This window comes from Arachis hypogaea, chromosome 13, assembly GCF_003086295.3.
Source record: "Arachis hypogaea cultivar Tifrunner chromosome 13, arahy.Tifrunner.gnm2.J5K5, whole genome shotgun sequence".
NCBI classification, from domain to species: Eukaryota; Viridiplantae; Streptophyta; class Magnoliopsida; order Fabales; family Fabaceae; genus Arachis; species Arachis hypogaea.
The window spans coordinates 7,007,612-7,033,494 of NC_092048.1; the positions used below are offsets into that span (position 1 = coordinate 7,007,612).

Sequence of the window (25,883 nt, forward strand, 5' to 3'; positions counted from 1 at the left end):
TATCAATAAGTTGTTGTGGGCCAGAAAAATTTCCAAGACAATTAACCATTATATCCTTGGATCATACAATCGATTCCGTCAATGGATATCTATCTCTGAACTTTTTAGTTCACATACAATCAAATGCTAAAATTGTTCTTAAGCGGAAAACTATTCCCCACACAACTATCTTGATTGAATGACTCTTATCACTCAATTATTTTTTGAATAAGTGCCGACATAATAACCCGACTAAGCTTGGGCTCACCATATCATTATTCACTTATCTTTTAACCGAGTTATAAATCATTTTATTTTCTAAGCTTAGCCTGGATCATATGATCGGTAGACAAAGCTTGGGGGCTATGATCCGTCACCTTATAACTCGGTTTTTATTGTGCATTATAAGTTATAACTCGGCCTTAATTATCATTCATTCTGTAACCGACACCTTCATTACCAACTTAATGACCATTATTCTGACTTAATGATCAATGGTAATACCATCAACTCTATTCATCAATTCTATGCCTATAAAAGGCACCAATTTCTATATACATTATAGATTCTATATACATTCTAGATATATTCTATATTCATAAAATTATTATAATATACAACATATGATAACTTCTATTTTATGTCTTACATTCTATATTCATAGAATTATTCTTATACCTCTTAAACACTTACTGACTTGAGTGTCGGAGTGTCTTTTGCAGGTACCCGCTCACCCCCTTATTCTCTCCTTGCCAACGTATAACTCATCCCGATGAGAAACTTGAAGACATTCATCGACGGACGAGCTATACACGGCCAAACTCAGCAAAAACAATAATTATTCCTTAAAGAGTTAGTTAGTCAATTGAAAATATTCCATAACTAAAAAAATATTAATAAAAACTCTTAAAAATAATTGATATTTTTTTATTTCTATTTATTTATGCGGATGGGTCTTATGTAAATTTGCATATCTTCATTTATCTCTTTCATATAGGTAATTTTTGCAAATATCCGTTTCTGCGAACTTTTTTCTTATCCCTAATTAACATGATTAAATAACAAAAAATTTTCACAAATGAGTCCTTGAATATACAAAAAAATCGCGAGAGCTAATATTGCATAACTAATATTGTAGCTAACATAATACAAGAAAAAGAACATTTAAAACTCCTAAAAATAAGAACATGTGAAACTCAATTAAAGAAAGGGTTATGTTAGGTAATTAATTACTTTTTTGAACAATATGAACAGCGAACTCTAAAATTAGTCTAATTTAAGTAAAACACACTACTCCCCAAATTACTCATCTAAATCTTAATATTAGAATAACCATCCGCACTCCTAGTGAATTGAATATCCGATATATCCATTATTCACATTGTTTAATATTTTCATTGTCTATTTATACTTTTCCTTAAAAAATCATTCAAAATTTTATCTCAACAAAGATTCATCCACTACAAAAAAATTGGTTAAAACGTTATTAATATTAAGGTAATTTTGTGAAAACGCCACAATATTCATAGATCAAGGCAGTTTATATCACTGCCATAATATATTTGTAAATCAGGGACATTTTTAGTGATTTTGGCCCGCTGTAGCAAAAACCCAACCTAAACCTAATTGCGAGTAGAAGAGTAGAGCGTGAGCAACGAGCTTCTCCTCCGGTGGCTTCTTCTCCTCTATTCTTGTGAGCTTTTATGCCATTGATGCGAGCTTCTCCTTTATTCTTGTGAGCTTCTATGCCATTGATGCGAGCTTCTCCTCCATCGAGCTTCTGCGTTCTATGTTGTGCGAGCTTCTTACCCTAACTCGTCTTCTCCGTGTCCGTTCTCCCTTCTAGGTTTTTATACAAAACTCTCATCCTCTTCTTCTTCATCTTCTTTTGATTCATGATTTGTTACTTCCTCTCTGTTTATTACTATTCTTTCGATTCCTTGTTTTATGTGTGTGAGAGTTGCGTTGGTGTGGCAGAATTCAAAATCATCATCACAGCTGCTCTGCGAACTTCTCCTCTATCAATGATTCTTCCCCTCCATCGATGTCATGTCCATCAATGCTTCTCCTCTGATGGTACATTTGCTTCCATGGATGCGATTTGCCAGGTATTCTATTAGTTTCTGTTCTTCGAGCTTCTCTTCTCCTCATCTACCTTATTTTGTTTGATTCTAGGTTTTGATTATTCTATGCTAACTGCTAGTTATTTTATTTAATTATAGGTTTTATTTTCTTCCTTGTTCAATTTATTTTTAGGTCAAAAATCGGGGATTGTTAGAAGAAATTGAGTAAGGTCTTCACTGAATTTCTTCATAATTATAGGATTGACTAGAATCATGTGAATACTTATTTTCTTCTGGTATTACGTGCACTGTGAACTGCATAGATGTTCTTCTTCATGTTTTCTGTTTGCAAAAAAAACTTTTAAGGAATTTACTTGAGTTGTTATACTTTTTTCAATTTTGAAAGCTTTTAAGAAATTCCTAAATGTTTTCATCCAATCAGGCAACCACTGTCTTCGATAAAAGAATATCTCAAGACGTTGCAATTTAAGAGGCGCTTCCAATGCATTAAGTACAGCTTCATCGTGGTTAATCTCTGAACCTATAGAAGAAAAGCACAGTTCCAAATTTTAACTACTTAGGTACATGAAACAAAACATGCATTCAAATGAAGCTGTAAAATTTGCCATAAGGAGCTGCAGAAGTGATGCACCAGAGTAAGAGGATAGAATTGGCAAAACATTGCTCACATCCCACAATTCAAATTGCTTGCCATTCGTCAAGAAACATTTTCCGGTATAAATTATCCCTTTATTCTGTTTTTACCATTCATTTATGTTTGTGTCCAAATTGTTGGCGTAAATTAGTATCTCGCCTTTTGTAATTATAACTTAATCAATGTGCGTAGATAAAATCATATCTAAATGGAGATCATGGCAGCTAAAAAGAGACCAACGTCATCATCATTTTGCTAAAGATGATACATTTGACTATCTGGTTTCAAGGCTCTTTCATTGGTACAAAATGTGAAAATGGATGATGATTGAACCCTGCTCCTGAGGTCAGAAATAAGTAAATAGAACTCCATCTTGCACCTGTCTCGACAATTATGTTCTGCACACCTGACAGCAAAACATTGGATGGAATGGTTAGCATTGAATACCATCGCTCCTCTCACTCTCTCTGTAACATTACAGATAGATTTAGTACTCTTATCTGTTGTATTTTTATCATCCTATTATTAATGTGATCAAATTTTATTTTTGTTCTAAATCAATCAACTCTTATGACTGATATATGATTTTTCGAAATCAACAGGATGGTATCCTTTTTAAACTCATGTAAAAACGGCGGTTAGAAACCGCCATTTTAAACTAGAAGAATAACGGCGGTTAGAAACTGCCATTTTAAACAAGAAGGATACCATTAAACCCTGGTAAAAACGGCGGTTACAAATCGCCATTTTAAACAACAATAAAATCGCCGTTTTATTTGGTTAAAACCGCCATTTTAACCGTAAAAAAATCGCCGTATTATCCACTGGTTATTACGGCAGTTTTCAGAAAAACACCGTAATAACTCGAATGGCGCCTAGAATACCGGCGTTTCTTGGAGGCGCCGTTTTTGGTAATAATGGCGGTTGTAACCGCCGTAATTTCTATAAAAAACCGCCATTTTAACCCTTTTTTGTAGTGATCTTCAATAGATTTTATACTAGACTATTTAGCAGTTTGTTATAATACTACCTTATCTTTATTAGTATTACTCAAAAATAAATATCTAATAAAGCGAAATAGTAATTATTTGTTGTATTATGTCACTGTACATGAGTAAATTTTTATAATAGACTGATTTATGTTATTATCCAATTTTGTTCTTAAGATTTCAATTTTAATATAGTAATCCTCTCAGACTGAGATCCGAGTACTATAGTGATACTTAAACCTCTTTTTCAGTAATAAATTACAGTGATGACGTGACACTTCATTATCATGCTGGACGCTACAATGGCCAATTGACGTGGCCAAATTCAAATTTCGACCAAATTTAATCCCTCATTTTTATATAATCCTAATTCATTCTCATTAGTTGTTCTTCTTCTTGAAATTATTGCTTAGCTTATTTAGTATTATACTTTGGTAATTTACACATATTATAAGTAGAAACAAACCTTAGAATGGTCCTTAATGTAATGCCAAAATTCTGAAGCAACAAGTTAACGAGTTCATTATCACTCCAACAAAGCTGAAATTACAATTAGAGCATAAAGTAAAACAACATCTTACATTCCACTTGATATGAACTATTCTAGAAATGAAGAAAGATCAAATTAAAGCTTAGCTATCATAATGCACTTCTAACAATTCAAGACAAGTCCCAAATTGAAGGTTGTAAACCAAAGCGAATTTAACAAATGAAAAGCATTTTGTTAAAAATTCAGAGCCACGACTAAATGCTATTTGACATTTTTTCTTTACAAGTAACTATAGTTGCATCGGAAGCAATGAAACCAGTTCATAATATGAATATGGGAGGGAAGTAAAGGGTAAAAACATATTGGATTCAAATCAGTTTTGTTATTGGGATAATTTTGTATGAATAAATATGAAGTCATTTTTCATTTTTTCTTTTATTATTATTCTTGTTAATTTTTTATAATTATATTTTTTATTATTAAAAATTTTATCTCAAATTATTTAAATAAAAAAAATAAAAATTAATTAAATTTTTATAATTTATTTTAATTTATCACCAAACAAAATATAAAAATATAAAATTTTGTGTTTCAGTGTTTTCTCATAAACAAACGCAACCATATATATATATATATATATATATATATATATATATACAACCTCACAATTCACTTAAAATAGTAAAAGTGAAAAGAAAAATAAAGAAGGTGCACACTCGAATTGTTTGGCCGGTGCGACTATTAAGCAAATAAAGCAATCAATGTGATAGGCATATGTATGATGCCACTTTATTTCATTATTATTATTATTTTGGCTTTTACTTCGTAATCAATTGATGGCAATATAAGTAAACGTACGTGTAGCAGTGTGAGATTTCTAAATTCAAAACCACGTGTGAAAATGAAGTTGAAAAATAAAAAGGTGCTAAGTTCTTGAACGCGAATGACAATTGTGGGATCCATTATGTTTGGGAGTTGGGACCACATAAGCTACACATTTCTCTTTAATCCTTCAGCATTTTGGTCTCTTAATATAAACATAATACAAATACTAGAATAATTAATTTGGAGCTACAAATTCATTCATATTTAGAAAATAAAACAAAAAAAGGGTAGATATTTAGTGAATAAAGCGGTAATCAAACACACACACATACTAGCGAGCCAAGTTTAACTATATATCGGATTTACTTAACAAGTAATGATATATCTTACAAAATATGCATACTTAATTAGTGCTTTAAAAATGAAAAATTATGTCTTTTCATCTCTACAAATTATTAAATATAAGGTTCAAAAGAGTATATTTTTTTTTTTACACACAAAATTTTAGATCAATTTAGCGCAATGCAACTCACCCTATTAAAATCAAAATTAATCGTACACCACAAAAAAATATTAAGTACCATCAGAATTATTGACAGATTTATCAAATAAATCCTCCTTAATTAGTAATTAATTTATCGTTGGATTATTTATCGTCGAATTGAAGTTGACGGTATAAACGGCGTCAAAAAAAATTATTGGCAAATTATTTCGTCCGATGCTAATTATCGACGGATTTTGCATATAATTTTTTAATTAATACGATAAAAATAAGCGGTTGAATATCGTCATATTTTTTTGACAGTAAATTTGGCAATATATTATGTTTTGTAGCGTCCAATTACCGTCGGATTATTTCATCGGTACATCTCGCAATAGTTTTTTTTCTTTTTTTTTGTATAATTAGCACACAATTGATAGTCAAATTAAATTTTTTGTTTACAAAATTAGGCACAAAGACAAAATTACTAGAAATCAACTAATGATTTTATTAAATATCAATAATTTGAATATTATAAAAAGTCAAAGAAGTAAAATACAATGAAATAGGTATAAAATAAATTAAATTCTTAGACCCTACGGATCACGGTAAATATCATTGTCTTCCTCCTGCTGAGGCAGCGGAGTAGGTATTAATGTCGGTGTCCCTCTAGCGCGCATCTACTCGTTGTACACCTCCATCTACTTTCTCAAACGCTCTAGCCGCTCCAGCTTTTTCGTCAGCTCTAAGCTGATAGCAACGGTGTCTCCCACGCATGCAAGAAGCTCATTGTACCTCTGCTCAGACTACTGAGCTTGTTGATGAAGCTCCTTTATGAGCTTCTGCACCTCCTCCCTCAAGTCATCAACTTCCTTAGAACGACAGGATTGGTGGCAGAGGCACAGGTAGATAAAGCCGCAAATGCGGGGGTGCGGAGGCTGCTGGCGAAGAATGACCCCACCAGGCAGCTGAGATTGCTAGGTCGTAGCCTTCAATCTTTGCGTGTAGTCCTTCTTGTTGGCTTTCAACGTATGGGTATACTTGAAGGTCTCCACCAATGTCACCTCACGATCCAATGACTTAGACTACACATATTGAAACCAACTAATAAAATAAATCAAGTAACAATTAATTCAAGTAATAATTACCAAAGATTAGCAAATAAATTACATACCAGCCTGCTCTTCGTCTTCATGAAAGTCGTCGATCCATCGGTATACTTCGACAATCTCTGTGAAGCCATGTTAGTTCTGTTCGTCAGACAGCGACGCTTGAACCCCTTATCAGTACTAAAATAGACCTCCAGTTCCTTTTTAGGATCTAGACGGAGCCAAATCATAAGGTGGTCATGACCCTGATGAACGTCATGCATCGTCTGCTAAAATCGCTTAGCTATCTGGTGGTCGAAGATCTTCTTGATCAAGATATCATGTTCCTGATCCCATATAAATTTCTCCTGCACAAAGTAATTCAACAACATTAGTTATTCAAAATAAAATATAGTTAAATAAAACCATCGCTCTCTGGTCTAAGTAGGGATCTTCGATGTAGTTCGACCATGAGTTGTTGTACATGAACTTAATCATATTGGAAATCTCCTGTGTACATGCATTGTTATTTGGTACAAACATATCAACAAAAAACTTAATATTAACAAACACATAAAAACACATAAAACTTAACAAAGTCAAAATAGATTGCGGATAAAATATATTAAGATAGTACTCATACCTGCATGCCATAAAGCCAAATTCTCATTCGTATGACGGCAGTGGTGGAAGCGCATTTGACTGGGACGCATTAGAGGAATTACCCACCGCGGTTCTGTCATTGGAGCTATAGGGGGTGGATTTTAATTTGAAATTAAGAGGAAGAGGGTTCGTATTCCGAATTTTAGGGCGCGCTACCGTTGAATTTACCGGCGGATAAATCTGACGGTAATGCATTGCGAGTCACCAAAATGCAGCGTTCCACTAATTATGTTTAATGGCAGATTTTTCCGCCAGTATATTCCACGCTACATTTTGTACCTATTTTTCCGTTTTTTCTCCAGTTATTATCGGCAAATTTACCGTTGAAAATAGTAATTCGTCGATAATGATTTGACCTGATGAATTTCACATCAAAACCGTCAATAAATTCGTCGATAAAACTGACATTAATATATGACGTTAAATCCGATAATAAATCCGACGGTATTTAACATTTTTCTTATAGCGATAATAACTAAGCTCAAAGAAATATTACCTAAAAGTACTTAACTATAAATCTATTCAAAAAAATCCTCACAACTAGAAGGCTTTAATGAACAAGCATTTTTACTTTTATATTTAATTTTGATGTTAAAATGAAATAATACCTAAAAAAGGGATAGATAGAAGATTTAATAATATTAATTCACATCTTAATATATCTACATATGTGAAATATTATATTCCATGCCACTTGCAAACAAAGTAAGAAATTGTTTCACCCAATTTAATCAACTAGATTGGACATTAATGAGGTACAATTCAACCTTAATACTCAAGCAATTACGCTTTTTCTTTTTTTTTTTTAATAAAATATAAAAACAGAAATATCTAGTTGAAAAAAGTAGAGTATTTTTATTGGTGGCTGGCCAGAGTTTGATTAGGTACAAGACAACCCCATTATCAGAGGAGATATTATATATTATCATATTGAACCGTTCTGATTATTATGGTAGTTAAGTTGGTTAAACCTAAAATGGACAAGTATATCCATCATCATTGCTATACTTGCATTCATACATACATATGCAAGTTTATAGTTTAAATCAATCACTATTGATTTTTGTGTAATATCATATTAAATAAAGATCATTCAATATTAGGTCATTTAGTAGGATTTAATTTCAGACAATTAGTGTTTTAAAATGATTCAAATTAAACACAATCCAAGAAAATAATTATCTGTAATTTTAAAAATTAAAATCTTTTTTCATAAGAATTTATTGTAAAATAAAGTTGATCCTATAGAAAGAGTTTTAAGTATACTGAAAATACCGGTATTCTAATTATTTTAACCGTTGATTTAAATTATAAAAAATATATATAATATATATTAATTAAAATCAACGATTAAAACAACTAAAATACCGGTGTTTTCGGTACACTTGAAATTTTTCTGATCTTATATCTACAAATGAGAAAACATATAATAATACGGATAAGATGAATCTTTTGTAATTGATTTGGCCTAAATTCAGCAGCTGTATATCCATACGCATAAACTATAGATAAACAATGTTTCATGTGATTGTTTTAATTTGCTAGGCTTTCGAAAAGAGCTGGTAAATGATGTGTAAATTAAATAATTAATGAGATAATAAATATTTTACTGAATAATGGCGGCTCTTCTTTCAACAAAAATTTATATATGTGTGTTTATGTATTTATCCGTGTCTCATTATTCTTGTATATGGAATTGAGTCAATTGATACCGAAATAATTAACCTTTACCAAGCTTGACTTGTTTTGTTTTTTATTTTATTTTATTTATTATAAAAAAAAAACAGTTTCAAAAAATAATAAATAAAAACATCTCCCATCTATATGCTATTCGCCATCCCTAATAACTTCATATATTTGAAAAATCGTACCCACAACTTATTACATGTTTGAAAATGTATTTGGTCATTGAGTAGATAGCATTTAAATGCGGCGGTGTATAAAGTAGTGTTGCAAATATATACGCTAGTTTCATATTACTTCTTTCAATTTGATTGTTTTATTATTATTGAACTCTTACAAGTTACAACACTATTTGACTCATCAATTGAATAATATAAACGTATTGAACATAAATTTTGAAGAATAACTTTGCTAGCTTACCGAGAAATAGGAGAACTGTTATTCAACATAACTTATCTGAATATCTATGAATTCCTTATGTATTATATTTTTTTATATTGTGGATCGTTCTTCCAAGTTCTGATGGTGTTACTCACTTAGACTTAGATGACTTCCCATGTGAGTATGTGACCACAAAATCATTGAAGATTATGTCAGCTTCTTTTACTGCCGTTTAAGTTAGCGTTGTGCTATATAAATTATAGTAGACTCAATTACTCAAATAATGTAACACACACTGACTCACTGAGTCAATGACTACGTACTCAATTTCAATAGTCAAACCACGCATAGTTTAATTTATACATTTAATTTTAATGTACTGTTATTAGAAAATAATTTTATATGTGTATTTAATTATATAATATTATTTAAATAATAATATCTCACTATTTTTTATATTAATTATATAAATAATTATAAAAAATTAATTAAATAACTTTTGTAAAATATTTAATTAGTATATTAAAATTAAAATTTATTTATATAATAATTTTTTTTGTTAATCTTTAAAATAAACTCTGTTTTCATGTCCATCTGGTTATTGTTTTCATGCGTTAGAATAATTTTATAAAATAAATTTTAATAATAATTATTTTATTAATTAACCATATTTATTGAATAAAAAATTAGCCACGAATTAACTACAGTATAAAAATATATATTTAGTATTCATGAGAATATTTAATTATATATACCGCTACAAAAATATTTAATTATTTTAATAATTATTATATTGTTAAAAAAATATACAAAATAATATTTATACACATATACAAATATGTGATGAGGACTGATCTTTTCATCTTTTGTATTTATTGAATATTTTTTTAATTAAAAAATTTTCCTCTTTAGGTCAGGAATATATGAAAAAGTTGAATAAAATACATTATTCAATAATTGAAGACATTGAATAGAAGGAAAATTGCAAGTTGGAAATAATGGTTAAAAGGTAATTGGTGTCCCACAAAAAGACTTTTGAAGGTTTGAGGGGGCCCTCAATCAAAGATATCATCAGCCCGTCATTGTTGAACTTCAAAACTTGACCCTTGACCTAAATAAATGGAAATAAATTTAAATATTAATAAGCTACTATTTAGAACAACTTGAGAAAGTAAATTATCTGAAACAAGCTCCCATGCCAATTTGTTTCCATCCAAATTCACTCACTTTGTTGACTTATTAATGTCTTGGATCGCAACAAATCTTTTCCCCTTTTTTTGGGTAATATTTTATTTAGCATTAATTAATTTTCGCAACAATTAATGAATACTAAATAAGGTAAGTTCTGGTTGTTTTTGGCTGATTTTTTTTGTTACCAAATATTTTTGTTTATTTAATATAACGAAAATATTTAGTAACTAAAAAAAATCAACCAAAAATAGTCATAACTTACTTTATTTAGCATTTATTAATTATTACAATAATTAATGAATGATAGAGAACAATACAATATGAAATCAATACAAATGGATATATAGTAATATTTTAGCATAAATTATACTAAAATCTCTTGAGTCATATAGGTAAGATTACATGAGCATTTCTTTTATTATAATATTTGTAATAGGGATGATTATGGCATATTTCACAAAATACATGAATATTAACTACAGTATTTTAGTGTATATATATTTTTTAATTTTAGAAAATTAATTTTGTTAGGTAATTTCAGTTAATATTTTAAAATTATTTTTGTATAATAAATTCTAAATCTTAAAATCTAAATTATAATTTTAAACTCTAAATCGTAATCCCAAATCTTTCAAAAAATAAGTTAAAAGATATTTTTGTAATAAAAATAACTAATATTAACTAATTAAAAATTAGTTATTTATTCATTTTTTTAATTTAAGTTTGTTTCTGTTGAAACAGTCTTAACATCAAAGAGTTGAGTATTATAAATTATGCCCTTTATTTCAAACAACAAATGATCGATAATTAAAATTCTTAAGAGCTTTCAAGTTCTTAGCTTGTGCACTACATTAATTTGTATATCAAATCAACAATTTTAATGAGAAAATGATAGTCTTAAATAATACAGTTATTAGATAACATTCTTAATACCTCGCGATAATCGTCTAGTCATAATTAAATGGTGTTTGTTGGTAAGATAATTAACCCTAGCACTTGAAAAATGAGAGGTAAAAAAATGAATAGCACTGCAATATCTTTTCCATTTTCGAATAAAAAGTTTATATGTAGCTAGCTAGGTAAAGAAGCAATAACACATTATTAAGTAGTAACAGATAGGTAATTATATAATAATAATATTTATAATGTATGGATTGTCCTTTCACTAAAAATAACAAAATTCATCAAATTGCCCACTTTAATTTCTGCTTCCATGCACCCACCCACCCATATGTGGCAGATTCAGGTAAAGATGATAATCGGTATGTTTTAATTAATTTTTTTTTTTTTTTTTTGTGACTATTAATGTTAGTTGGTATTATCTTAAATAATACCTACTCACATGAATATATTTTTTATATGAAAATAATAGTTAAGATATTTACATATATAATTATAGTTAAGATATTTACATTTTTAATTATTATTTTCATGTAAAAGATAATCATCATTATTTATTGTTCCGACTCATTATATTAGCTTCCTTGATTCCAAAAATGAATGGCAGTTAAAAGTTGATTAGCCGACGTATATAATCAAATTGATGACAGCAAAATGAAACTGGAATTTTTACAATGAAAGTGTTTTTCCGTCTTATTCAGTCAATTTGAATCTTTAATACAATTAAGTCCGTAATGAAACTCTCTCCAGACTGGTAAACCATTTTTCAGATATACACGCAGATCAATGAAAACAACTGTAGTTATTTGTTTTACCATTGATTTAATGTAAGTCATTCTCTCTCCGGCTGCCATGTTTCTCTATGGAGATAAAGCATTTATCAATTAATTAATAATATAAATACATTATTAATTTCATTATTATTATTATTATTGAGATATGAAAATATAGGTTAACTGTACTGTAGCTATCATAGTAGTATTTGTTTTTAGTGGTTAGCTCATTGCAAGTATGGAGTTTTGCATTTCGCTTTGTGCAATAGTTTATTTGTTAATGATAAATTTTTAAATGAAATATTAATCTATAAGTAGCGTTTATTTTTAGAGATAGGATACAGAGACATGGATAATTAATAATTAAAATGTGTTTTTAGGATATTATTTTATATTTTTGTGTTTATTTTTTTATGAAAGACAATAATGGATACGAAATTTTAAAGAGTGGACACAGACTTTTTATCAAAATTTTTTCTTTTTCTATCTATAGATATTTTTTATTATTCTACTATTATCTCTCCTTATTTTTTCTAATTTTAACTTCTTTTTTATATCGTAATTTTTTTTCTGCGTTCTTTTTTTTCAGATACTCTTTTTTTTTAGAACTTCTTATTAGATAATTAATTTATTCTTTTTTATCGTTTATTCTCTTCTCTATGGCATGCTGTATTAATGGAGACTTAATTCACTTTTCTATTTTATGTTACTTTATTTATTCTTAATTTTGTTACTTTATTTATCTTATTGGTTCATAGACCAATTCTTCTTGTACTTTTCTGTACTCCTATATACTCTTATTTTTTATTAAATTAATTTGTACTTGATGTAAAAAATTTAGAATCACATAACTATTTTAGTCATTTTGCATAATATCTTAGTTTTGTCCATGTCTATCCAAACATAATACAGAACATTACATTAGTGTATTGTCCATCTTATCCAAACACAATACACAAAAAATAATTTTTAGTGTCTCTGTCCTATTGTCTATGTCTTAGTGTCATGTCCTGTCTTCTCTCAAAAAACAAACGCAGCCTAATATATTAATATACACTAATAAATAGTGATATGTCACTTTATAATTTGATTTTTATTGTGCATTATGAGTCATAATTTGGTATTAATTATTATTCATTTTTTGTTTATAACCGACACTTTTATTATTGATTTAATGACCATCATTTCTATTTTAATTACCAAACGGTCATAACATGAATTCCATTAATCAATTTTATGTTTATAAATTTTTTTTTTATATCTAGTCTCAGACACACACAAATATAATAAGTTTAATTTCATGTCTAATATTTTATATTCATAAAATTATTATATACCTCTTAAATATTTACTAAATATCTTTTACATATATCCATCCATTATTTTTTGATGTCCGACGTAAGAGACGAAGTATACCTCAAAAATTCATCCTAACAAAAACAAATAACAAATAAGAAAAATATGTTGTAAGGTGAGATCCACTTCAATTTGCATAGTTTCAATAAGTAGAGGGATTTTAAATAATAATAATAATTAAAAAAAAATTGAAAAGAGAAGTGTGAAAATTAGGCAGAGTGAAAAAGACGTTGACGAAAGAGAGAGAAGATTGTGAGGCTGTACATAGAGAGAGAGTAAATGAGTAATGTGTGTGAGTCCATAAGTCCATGGTCCAAGGGGGTGATGTCTATATAAGCAAGCAGTTAGACCATCCTCACAAACCTGCATCATCACATGCCACTTTAATTATTAATCATACACATGTACCATTAACACACACACACTTCTCATCCATCTTTCTTTCTTCGTTCCTTCTTCTCTATAGCAAGCAATAATTAGTCAAAATGACTGAGGCCAAAGCAGTTGAAGCTGCAACTAACAACAACACTAACCACCTTGCGGATTTCGATCCTCACAAGAAGAAACCTAAAAGGAACAAATATGCTTTTGCTTGTGCCATTTTGGCTTCCATGACTTCAATCTTACTTGGCTATGGTCAGCACTCACCGCTTTCATTTCCTACCTGCCTTCTAATCTTACTTGTTATTTCACTTTTGAGCTTATTTGTCTTCCTATCCCCTGCATCTTGTTACAACGAATTGAAGAAAACTAGGCCTGGTTACACTTTGTTTCTCTTGTCCTTTCTTCTTCATTGTTTCAAGAGAAAAATAATAAAAAAAAAAATCGTTTATTCCAAGGAAAGAATAAAACTAAATACTGTACCACACATATGCTAGCTGAAAAAATTATTTAAAATTAGTGAAATTGAAAAAAAAAAGATTTGTATTATCCAGTTATTCAAAATTTTGAAAAAGGTAAAGAATATAATATATATATATATATATATATATATATATATATATGCTAAAATCTTAATTTTTGGTTTTAGTGTAATTAATATTATGTTATGGTTGCAGATATTGGTGTGATGAGTGGAGCAGCAATCTACATAAAAAGGGACCTTAAAGTTTCTGACGTCCAAATTGAAATTTTATTGGGAATTATCAATCTGTATTCCTTGATAGGGTCATGTTTGGCCGGAAGAACCTCCGACTGGATCGGACGCCGGTACACAATAGTGCTCGCCGGCGCTATCTTCTTCGCCGGAGCGATTTTGATGGGATTCTCTCCCAACTACTCGTTCCTCATGTTCGGGCGATTCGTTGCCGGCATTGGCATCGGATACGCCCTCATGATTGCTCCCGTTTACACCGCCGAAGTCTCCCCTGCTTCCTCCCGTGGATTCCTCACCTCCTTCCCTGAGGTACGTTCAATATGGAATTCATTTTCTTTATTATTATCCATCTATTAAAAATTGAGATGCTGAGCTGGAAAATCAAATACATGCATGTGCACTCTATATGTGTAGGTAATTTTATTGTGCTCTTTAGATTCTCTCTTCGTCTTATTATATTTTCAAAAAACACTATTTATACGCCGACTGTTTTTAAAACATATATAAAAATATAGTTTTTTTTTAATTAATTATTTTTTAATTAATAAAACAAAGAGAATACATATTTAATTATTAAAAAATACTAATATCAAATTAAAACTGTATTTATTATAAAAAAAATATACACGTAACAAAATTAACTTGTTTTTACAACTTTTTTATAAAAAATTAATTTGTAAATTAATTATTTTTATAGAATATATATATAATGTTTTTATATTTTTTTTAAAATCGTAATATTAGACACTTTTAAGTCTCAATTTTTAAACATAAAAGTGTGACCTAAAATTAAAATAAATTTATAAAATAAATTATCTTTTAAAATTTTTACCATAATAGTTATGATCATGAATTTAAAATAAAGCATGATAAAAAATTTTGTTTTAGACCATGACCAAAAACCATGATCATAAGAGATTTTAGATCAAAATTTTTAAGTGTGACAAAAAATAAAAATTGGACTAAGCAGTAAAATGTTGTAGTATTTCATCTTCAGATAAATATAAGCAATCGTCATTATCTTAATTTACAAGTTGTTAAGTTTGGATATGTTTTCACTATTTTTGAACGGGACAAATCTGGTGCTTAACCTAAATTAAATAAAAATATTAAGATGAACATGGAGAGTGAGAATTGATTGGTACTCACAATCCACATGCATGTAAACACGAAATTTAGCGTATTAGGTCAGCTCTGACTCATAGACATCATCAGTTACCAAAGAATGGTAGTACTTTTAAGTAAACAAATAAAATAAAACAAAAATTAATCAATCAATTAAATGTGATTATATTATCTTATTATTACGTTTACATGCAGGTGTTCATCAATGGAGGAATATTACTAGGATACATATCAAACTACGCATTCTCAAAAATGAAACTTCAACTCGGTTGGAGAATGATGCTCGGAATCGGAGCTGTTCCTTCAGTGATCCTAGCAGTAGGAGTGTTAGCTATGCCAGAATCACCAAGGTGGCTCGTAATGAGGGGCCGCCTTGGCGATGCAAGAAAAGTGCTAAACAAAACTTCCGACACAAAAGAAGAAGCTCAAGAACGCCTCTCAGACATTAAAAAAGCCGCCGGTATTCCAGAACACTGTAACGACGACGTCGTTCAGGTCGCAAAGCAGAACACCGGCGAGGGTGTATGGAAGGAGCTTTTCCTCTACCCTACACCCGCAGTTCGTCACATCCTAATCGCTGCACTCGGCATACACTTCTTCCAACAAGCGTCCGGCATAGACGCCGTCGTTTTGTATAGCCCTAGAATATTCGAGAAGGCTGGGATCACTAGCGACACCGATAAGCTTCTTGCAACCGTGGCCGTTGGATTTGTTAAGACTCTGTTCATCTTGGTTGCCACGTTTATGTTGGATCGTGTGGGTAGGCGTCCACTGTTACTATCCAGTGTGGGCGGTATGATACTCTCTGTTTTCACGCTCGGTATTAGCCTTACGATTATTACTCACTCCGATAAGAAGCTTATGTGGGCCGTTGGATTGAGTATTGCAACGGTTTTGTCCTACGTGGCCACGTTTTCGATCGGTGCGGGTCCCATCACGTGGGTTTATAGCTCTGAGATTTTTCCGTTGAGGTTGAGGGCGCAGGGCGCGGCTATGGGTGTTGTGGTGAATAGAGTCACCAGTGGGGTTATTTCAATGACCTTTTTGTCCCTGTCCAAGGCAATTTCTATTGGTGGTGCATTCTTCCTTTTCGGTGGAATTGCCACTGTTGGGTGGATATTCTTCTATACCATGCTACCTGAAACAAGAGGTAAGACTCTTGAGGACATGGAAGGGTCTTTTGGTCAATTCAGGGCTAACCCTGCTGGTACTAAGGGAGTTGACAATGGTAATAAGGGACAAGTCCAGCTAGGAACAACAACCAATAATGTCCAATCTTAGAGGGGAAAAATGTGTATTATTAAGGGTTTATATATAAATTATATTTATGTTCTTTAGGGTAGGAGTGACCTTTCAAATGTGCAACGAGCAAGTGTGTGTGTATGTAATGTAATCAAAAAGAAAATTTAAAAAAATGGTGCTTTTTAATTATTTTTACTTCCCCACACGTTTCTTATATGCAATTAGAAATAGATCTCCAATTAGGAGAGTTATCGATTACAAAGTTGATTAAAATTATTGAAGATTGGATGACACTTAATTAGCAAGTGGTTATTTATTTAGTTAATCCACAAAGTGGAAAAAGTTCCTATGAGGATGGAGGGCTAAACGTAGAAATTTGATAGATTTGGACAGTGGATGCAATATTATTATTTTGTTTGGTTGTAATTACTTTTTCCCTGCTTTCTTGTTATTTGTTGTGTTCAGGAATCTTTCGAGGGTCTTATTAAGAGTGGTCCACTTGCCCTTGTTGTCTTGTGGATTTGATTGAATTTGATAATATTACAAGCATCTTAATAACATTGACCTCGGGTTCACTTTATGTTTTATTTAATAAAATTTAATTTTGATGTGTTGATAATATAAAATATTTTATATAATCGTATAATTATATTTATTTTTTAAATAATTGTAATTAAATTTATGTATAAATTTATTTTATACGAATAATATATTAAAAGTAAATTTTATTTAATAATTATTTAATTAGTTTTTTAGTTGTATTTCTTAAGAGTCAATTATATTTCTTTATGAAGTATAAGTTTTGGATAAGATGAAATTTTATATATAATTGTTTTTATATATAATTATTTTTGTATAAAATTATTAATTGAGATTATCTTATAATAATTTAGTCAAATATATTAAATTATTTAATAATTTTTAATTAATAATTTTACATAAAAATAACTGTACATAAATAATTATTTTTAGACCATTATTGGTTCTTCGTGATCATGATTTAAAACAGCGTATTTATGAGTTAAAGTTTTTCTAATAAGTTAATTAAGTAAGAACCGTTTCCTTCCAACCTACCTCTCAATATCAATGGAAATTTCAGCCTTGCATATTTCATTTTTCTTTTTGTGGCGAATAATTTTGCAATAACTTTTCTATGGATTGAACTAGAAGCCTAAGAGAGTGACGTTATTGTATTTATTTATTCGATAATACTAGATGATCAAATTATATTAATAATTAAGTTAAATTAAATTAATCTAATAATTTAAAGATTACTAATTAAAAATTTTAATTAAAAAAATAAAAAAATTTAATTAAATTTAATTATAAAAAATAATTTATTTACCTAACATTTCTCTTATTTATTTATACACGACAACAATAATATATATATAGCAAGTGGTAGACTAATATATTCAACGCATGCATATCAAGTAGTATATCTCACGTCAAAGAATCGAGGGATATTTTAATTTGGGTTCTCATGCAAAATGCAAATTAATTAATAACTTGCCGACATACAAGATATATGTTATTTAAGGCCTTGAAACTTGTGACCAGCAAAACCCAACTGTGAATGCACATAAAAAATACACAGTGACGGGAGGAGTGATATTGAGAACTTATTAGATGATTTTGAAATACCATGAAGATATAGTAATATTCACAATTAACAAAAAGAAATCATTTAACGTAAGCTACTATTGAGTAATGATAGCTAGGGTCAATCTCCTAATCATGAACAACTACCAACTATACTCTAATTTAATGCTATTAATTAAATTTACTCTTTTAATCCTATTAATTTCTATTGTTTACACATTGTTCAAAAATCTTGTTTGTTACCTATACTTTTTCTTTTAACAAACTTAAACTTGAACGGAAGAGTTATACATTTAACAAGACTCATCACACAAGAACACATGGTATTCAACCAAAACTTATAAAATAACTAAATTTTATATATTATTATTAGTATAAAAGAGTTTTACATAAATAATTATATAATTGTCATATCAACAAAAATAATTAATTTTTAAAATTTTAATAAAATAATTAAAAAATCATTTGACACGCATAAATTGAAATAAATGATTATGTAAAATTTTTTACCCCTTCAATCAATTAAAATTAAACTTAACCTAAAAATTGGTTTTTATTATTGATTTGTTACCATAATACAGAATCCTTATTTTAAACAATGCCATCATGACATGTTAAAATATCTTTGCCAACTATATGTGGACTATAAGATTAATGCATATAATAATAATCCACTCATATATATCGTCCGGCTTCATCAAATTAATCCATCACATGTTTAGTTTAGACACAAATCAACCATAAACCATTAATCATGAAATGGACCTTTACTTTCCTAATAAGCTCAAGCAAAAAAGACCTGCATTGTCTCTCACAGGTGCCAGTTGTGAGAGGCTGATTAGCATCAAAATTTTCCACCGCTATTGAAAAACAAAGATGCCCCATAAGTTATAGTTGTAGGGTATCAAGATGATAATGAAACTAAGGTTCCTAAATAATTTGCAAATATCACTAAGCATGGATCAAGGCGATCGATGTGGTGGGAAACCAGGCATGTGCCATTTGTCTTGAGAATTGAAATGTATATATATACATGATCCGTTACCAAAAACCTGGCCCACAACAACAACAATCTCAGAATCTAGTATAGCTGGCAGAGATAACTTCTCTAGAATAACCACTTCACTCAAGATTATCACTATCCCAATAAATCCAGACAGACCAGCATAAACCCCGTCAAACCTGCAACAAGGATACGAATTAATAACAAACCTAATTCAGATAACAAACCATTCGAACAACCCACTATAAATGCTAACGAGTTGCTAATCTAAAGGTACGCAATTCATTCTGATTCCTATTTTGAACTCTCTCACACTCATACTTACTTGAGCGTTGGAGTCCCTTTGCAGGTATCCAACGCCGCCTCCTCACGAGAAGACAACGTTCCACACTCTTTACTTCAAAAAAAAAGTCAATTCAAGCGTCAGCCAAACGAGCTATACCTCAGAGTTCATTTTCACGCAGAAATATATATATATATATATATATATATATATATATATATATATATATATATATACCGGCAAAAAATATCTATGTTGCAGAAAATTAAGTTTAACAAGCTCACATATATTTATATCTACGTTGCAGAAAAGACTATATAAGTTACCAGAATGGATAAATGTGTCATAAATTATTAATTTTCTTTTTCTAATACAAAAATGAAAAAATATAGGTAGACAATGAAAATATTAAATAATATGAATAATGAATATATTGGATGTTGTTCATTTCACTAGGTGTACGGATGATTATTCTAATATTAAGATTTAGGTGGGTAATTTGAAAATATAGTATATTTTAATTTGATTGGTAATTATTCATATTGTTCAAAAATATTATTAATTACCTAGTATAACCCTACAAAAATCTCTCATTAGTAAGTGTTAGGATCTTAATATGTTGTATTTGTGCATATATAGCTCCACACCAGACTCATTTACTGAATTCAAAATCCTCATTAATTAAGTTATTTTTAAGATTGTTTATGCAAAATTTTTCTTAAGAGTCATCAATCAAACATGAGAAGAGATGAGGAATTTGTAAGCATTTGTGTAAATTCACGATCCACATGTGTCTATCATCCAGGTTTGGCCATCATAGCCCGGTGGACATCAAAGTTCAGTTTTTCTCTATAAAAAATTGTGATTTTAGGTTAACTTTTAACGATATTATTATATAATCAATAAATTTTATTATTTTTTTGTTAATATTTAGTTGATAAAAATATTTTTTTATATTAAATTTTAAAAACTTAATTTTGATGTATTTTTAATGTAAAACAGTTTTATATGTATATTTAATTACATAGTGCTACATCATCAAATATAATTATTTTTTATATTAATATCATAAATGATTATTTAATAAAATAGATATAATTAAATAAAATATTAGTTATATAAATGATATAAAATATTAGTTAATATTGATAAAAAAAATATTGATCCTCACATTTTTCTTAATTTTTTACTAAATTATTTTATAATTTCGTACAGTTTTAACTTTTTTTCCCCTAACACCCCTGTATACCATAAATAATCAAGTTTGCAGAGCTGGATCATTAATGTTGTACACTTCACTAGTTTCCTTAACTTGAATATTATTTATTTCTTTTTAGTAGCGTTTGTTTTGAGGTACTGAGACAGAGACTGAGAGACTGATACTCAGTATCGTATTTGTTAGTTCAGAGACTGGTACTAAAATTTCAGTCTTTGTCTCTAAAATTTCAGTATTTTAGTACTTCCAAAAAGTAGGGACACAGGGGACTGAAATTTTTAGAGATAGAGACTGAAACTTTAATAACATTTTATACCTAAAATACTTTCATTTCAATTAATTAATTCTAATTTTACCCTTTGTGCAAATTAAATTAGAGTTTCATTCTTGTTTCAATTCCTATTTCCCATTTTGCACTAAACAGAATACTGAGATTTATTTTAATTCCTGTCTCTTAGTCTCTGTCTCTCGATCTCAATTTTTTCGTCTCTGTCTCTCTACCAAACACTACCAAATTTCAGTCTACTACTCTTTATCGAGAAATAATTGCATGACAAATAAGTCTAAGACGCATCATTATAAGATTCTTAACACGATAGAGGGAATATGTCATACTGTTATTGTGTTTAATTATATCAAACAAATTTGTACTTATTAAGATATATTTATTACAAAATAAAGATAAAAAAAGGACAATGAGAATATGAGATAGAAAAATACTATATATATATGAAGCAACAAACGAAAACAACCACGTACATATATATAGTGTAAATTCTGTATTAATTCTTATTTTGTTATGGTTGTTTAATTAGTACACTGCTGCAGTTTCCCTATCAAGTCATACATACTCATATCATCTATCTAATTACATCAGGCTACCTCAAATCGCTGGATGAAAATCTTTACCAAAGATCTCTGGTTGGGTCATATTTGTCCTTGCTGTAAAAAAACAAAAGAATATCGCTGTCTAACGTTAATGCATCTCAAAGTTATGAGGGGCTAGTTATGTAGTCCCCTATATGCTAAACATTAGAGACTTGCGTAGGAAATAATTTTGAGAAAAACGTTAAAGAGACTAACACTTTTAGTATTTTAATTTTAGTAGAAAGAATAGGAAATTAATTAGTAATGACTCTGAAACAGAAGTTATGTCACATGTATCGATATGTATCTTCGCTTAATCTAAACTTGATCAACTTAGTTATCATGTATCTTCATTTAATTCCCTTCACTTTTTAGTTTTTCCATCCAAAACTACTAAATATTTGTCTCGCTTCATAAATATAGAATTGTGGAGGGATAAGTTTCAAGGGTAAACGAAATTCAGAAAGAATTGCGAACACCTTGCATGCTAGCATCATATAAATGTATATATGAGTCCATATCAATTAATGTATGCTAGCATCATATAAATATATATATGAGTCCATATCAATTAATGTGTCACGAGCAACTAAGCTGCTATATTTGAATTCATTGCCAATTGCAACTTGACCTGCTAGCCTGCCACCACAGTAATAATCGAAGCATATGATACCTAAATAGAGACAAAACTTAGCTGCTGTAATAATCCACATTATTTTATTTTCGTAACGATAATATCCACATTATATTATCCTAGCTGAACTTGGGCGTTACCACCATCAACCTCCGTGGAATTGGGTTTTTCCCAGAATTTACCAAAAGACCCTTGCATTTCCTCAAGGGTCTTGCCCCTCGTTTCAGGGAGCATGGTATAGAAGAATATCCAGCCAAGCATGGCAATCCCCGAAAAGAGGAAAAACGCGCCCCCAATAGTAATGGCCTTGGAGAGGGACAAAAACGTCATTGTGACAACCCCACTCGTGACCCTATTTACCACAACGCCCGCAGCCGTACCCTGCGCCCTCAGCCTCAACGGAAAGATCTCAGAGCAATAAACCGACCACATGGGCCCCGCACCAATCGAGAACGTGGCCACAAAAGACAACACAGTGGCAAGGCTCAATCCAACGGCCCAGGTCACCTTGTGATCCGAGTGATCAATGATCGTGAGGCTGGTAGCGAGCGTGAGAAGCGAGAGCATCATTCCGCCGATACTGCAGAGTAACAGGGGACGCCTCCCCACGCGGTCCAAAGTAAACGTGGCAACCAAAATGAAAACCGTCTTAACAAACCCAACGGCCACAGTTGCAAGTAGTGTCTCCGTGTCGCTGTTGATCCCAGCCTTCTCGAATATTCGCGGGCTGTACAAAACAACGGCGTCGATGCCAGAAGATTGTTGGAAGAAGTGTAGACCAAGGGCTGCGATTAGAATGTGGCGAACCGCGGGTGTAGGGTAGAGGAAAAGCTCCTTCCATACACCCTGGCCGATGTTCTGCTTTGCGACCTGAACGACGTCGTCGTTGCAGTCTTGTGCGATTCCCGCGGCTCTTTTGATGTCTGATAAGCGTTGTTGTGCTTCTTCTTTTGTGTCGGAGGTTTTGTTTAGCACTTTTGTTGCTTCGCCCAGGCGACCCTTCATGACGAGCCACCTTGGTGACTCTGGTACAGCTAAGACTCCAATAGCTAGAACCATAGCAGGTATAGCTCCGATTCCGAGCATCATTCTCCAACCGACTTGGAGTTTCATCTTTGAGAATGCAAAGTTTGAAATGTATCCCAGTAATATCCCTCCGTTTATGAATACCTGCATGTACATGAGACTTTTTTGAGAGTATGGGCAATACTTTTTAATTAAAAAAATTGATTCATGTTAATAAAGTATTTACTAAAACAAAAGACTGAAATATCTTGTCTAAACTTAATTATGTCTCTGATAGTGACACTTACCTACAACAATTCATTAAATATAATAAAACAAAGTTCAGTATATTCAAATAATTTGTCGAAGCTACGCACATTTACAGGGAATATGTGTTTCAATGTTAAAAAAGTTCCTTAAAAAGAAATTAATTTGATATAAGTCTTTAAAATGATAGAGTAGGAGAAGAAAAGCAACCTCAGGGAATGAGGTGAGGAATCCACGGGAGGAAGCAGGGGAGATTTCGGCGATGTAGACGGAAGCAACGACGGCGCCGTAGCCGATGCCAATACCAGCAATAAAACGGCCAAACATAAGGAATGCATAGTTGGGAGAGAAGCCCATCAATATGGCTCCGGCGAATAAGATTGCGCCGGCAAGCGCTATGGTGTAACGACGACCAATCAAGTCGGAGGTTCTTCCCGAGAGGCATGACCCTACTAGAGAATACAAGTTTATGATTCCCAGCAGAATCTCAATTTTCACATCTGATATCTTCAAGTCTCTTTGTATGTACATTGCTGCTCCACTCATAACCCCAATGTCTATGCAACATAAACAACATGTAATTAATTAATTAATTAACACTCATTCATTTTTTTATTATTAAAAAATAGTATTTGTTTTTGTCTTTTTCCTTCAACAAGACATGTTTTCATTTTCTCTAGAAACTAAGCGAAAAATGAAAGGATAAGATATTGAAGCTATGGTGAACTAATAACGGGGTTAATTAATTATATACTTATATGTGTGCATGTGTGATGATGTTGTAGGTAATTAGTGGTACTTACCGTAACCAAGCAAGATGGTAGTCATGGAAACCAAAGTGGCACAAGCAAAAGCATAGTTGTTTCGCTTAGGCTTCTTTTGTGGATCGAAATCCTCAAGGCTCCTGTTCTTGCTCTCTGCTTCAACTTCTTCTTTTCCCATATTCATCATCTGTCTTCACTGCTATGAAAGTGTATGTATTAGTTGTGAATAATGAGCATGTGAGGTACTTTATATTGCTATATTAATGATTAATTATCATGATAATAGAGAAGAGAGGAAGGAGTGGTGGTGGATACTTGCTATAAAGTAATAATGATGCAGATGTTTTAGTTTTTTGAATAGACGTAAGTTTAAGGTAGTAATAATTAAAATGTGAATATTCCTATTAGACGAGTTAGCTTATGGTAATGCAAAAAATGAGATGATGATGATGTCATCATGTGGTGTTCCTAGGTAGGAGCAATCCTCCCGAGTAGTGGAAGTCACACACTCACATGTATGATAAATATGTACTAAAATTAATTAGAGTAAAGTATCGTTTTTGTCTCTAATGTTTAGGATAAATTCTATTTGTGTCCATAACATTTAAATCGTCCTATTTGTATCTCTAACATTTGTAAAAGTGATTTAATGTTAAGTTAGAATACAAATGTATGGGATAGAATCGATGATCCACTCCGAAAAATAGCTCATCAAAAGTTGAAACTAATTCCTACAACATTTACATAATTCACTTTTCTAGGAATATAATTGAATCTAAACACAAATAGTGGGTATAATATTAAAATCGAACACATACAAGTGAGACCTAATTGAGAATGAATATATCAAAGTGAGAATAATTGAAAAATATAATCTGATTTGTTAGTGTAATTGATAATAAGATAACATTGAATCACTTTTATAAACGTTAGGAATATAAATAGGACGATTTAAACGTTAGGGACACAAATAGGACTTACCCCAAACATTGAAGACAAAAACGATACTTTACTCAATTAATTATTAATATAAAATATATCATAAAAATAAATTTAATTGATACATATATTCAAATAGTATTTTTAATAGTAGTAGTAAAGTGTCCAACTCTCTCTCAAAAACGTCATTTTCAGAGTGCCTAATTTCCACACTTCTCTTTCTTCATAACCCCATATGATTGTGGAGATAGAATTCTGCATGTTACCAATCTTGTGGCTCACACTAATCAAGCCACTTCCAAAACACATGTATCCCCACCACC

The 25,883-nt window shown here is 30.6% G+C and overlaps 2 protein-coding genes and 1 long non-coding RNA gene across 3 annotated transcripts; 2 read left to right on the forward strand and 1 right to left on the reverse strand.

Annotated features, from left to right (window-relative positions):
• The first annotated feature begins 2,206 nt into the window (after window positions 1–2,206).
• LOC140178099 (uncharacterized) lies at window positions 2,207–3,211 on the forward strand. The gene is made up of 3 exons (XR_011870336.1): window positions 2,207–2,272; window positions 2,485–2,777; window positions 2,890–3,211. It is a non-coding gene; the product is annotated as an uncharacterized lncRNA (long non-coding RNA).
• Window positions 3,212–13,737: 10,526 nt separating this feature from the next.
• LOC112736862 (polyol transporter 5) lies at window positions 13,738–17,169 on the forward strand. Its single transcript, XM_025786507.3, has 3 exons — window positions 13,738–14,153; window positions 14,576–14,922; window positions 15,934–17,169. Exons 1-3 carry the CDS (start codon window positions 14,003–14,005, stop codon window positions 17,017–17,019), a joined length of 1,584 nt encoding a protein of 527 aa, XP_025642292.1. The 5' UTR covers window positions 13,738–14,002; the 3' UTR covers window positions 17,020–17,169.
• Window positions 17,170–22,420: 5,251 nt separating this feature from the next.
• LOC112736863 (polyol transporter 5) lies at window positions 22,421–25,136 on the reverse strand. The gene is made up of 3 exons (XM_025786508.3): window positions 24,661–25,136; window positions 24,068–24,414; window positions 22,421–23,755 (listed from the first exon to the last, which is right to left on the reverse strand). The coding sequence occupies exons 1-3, from the start codon at window positions 24,806–24,808 to the stop codon at window positions 22,700–22,702; spliced, it is 1,551 nt and encodes a 516-aa protein (XP_025642293.1). The 5' UTR covers window positions 24,809–25,136; the 3' UTR covers window positions 22,421–22,699.
• Between the last annotated feature and the right edge of the window lie 747 nt (window positions 25,137–25,883).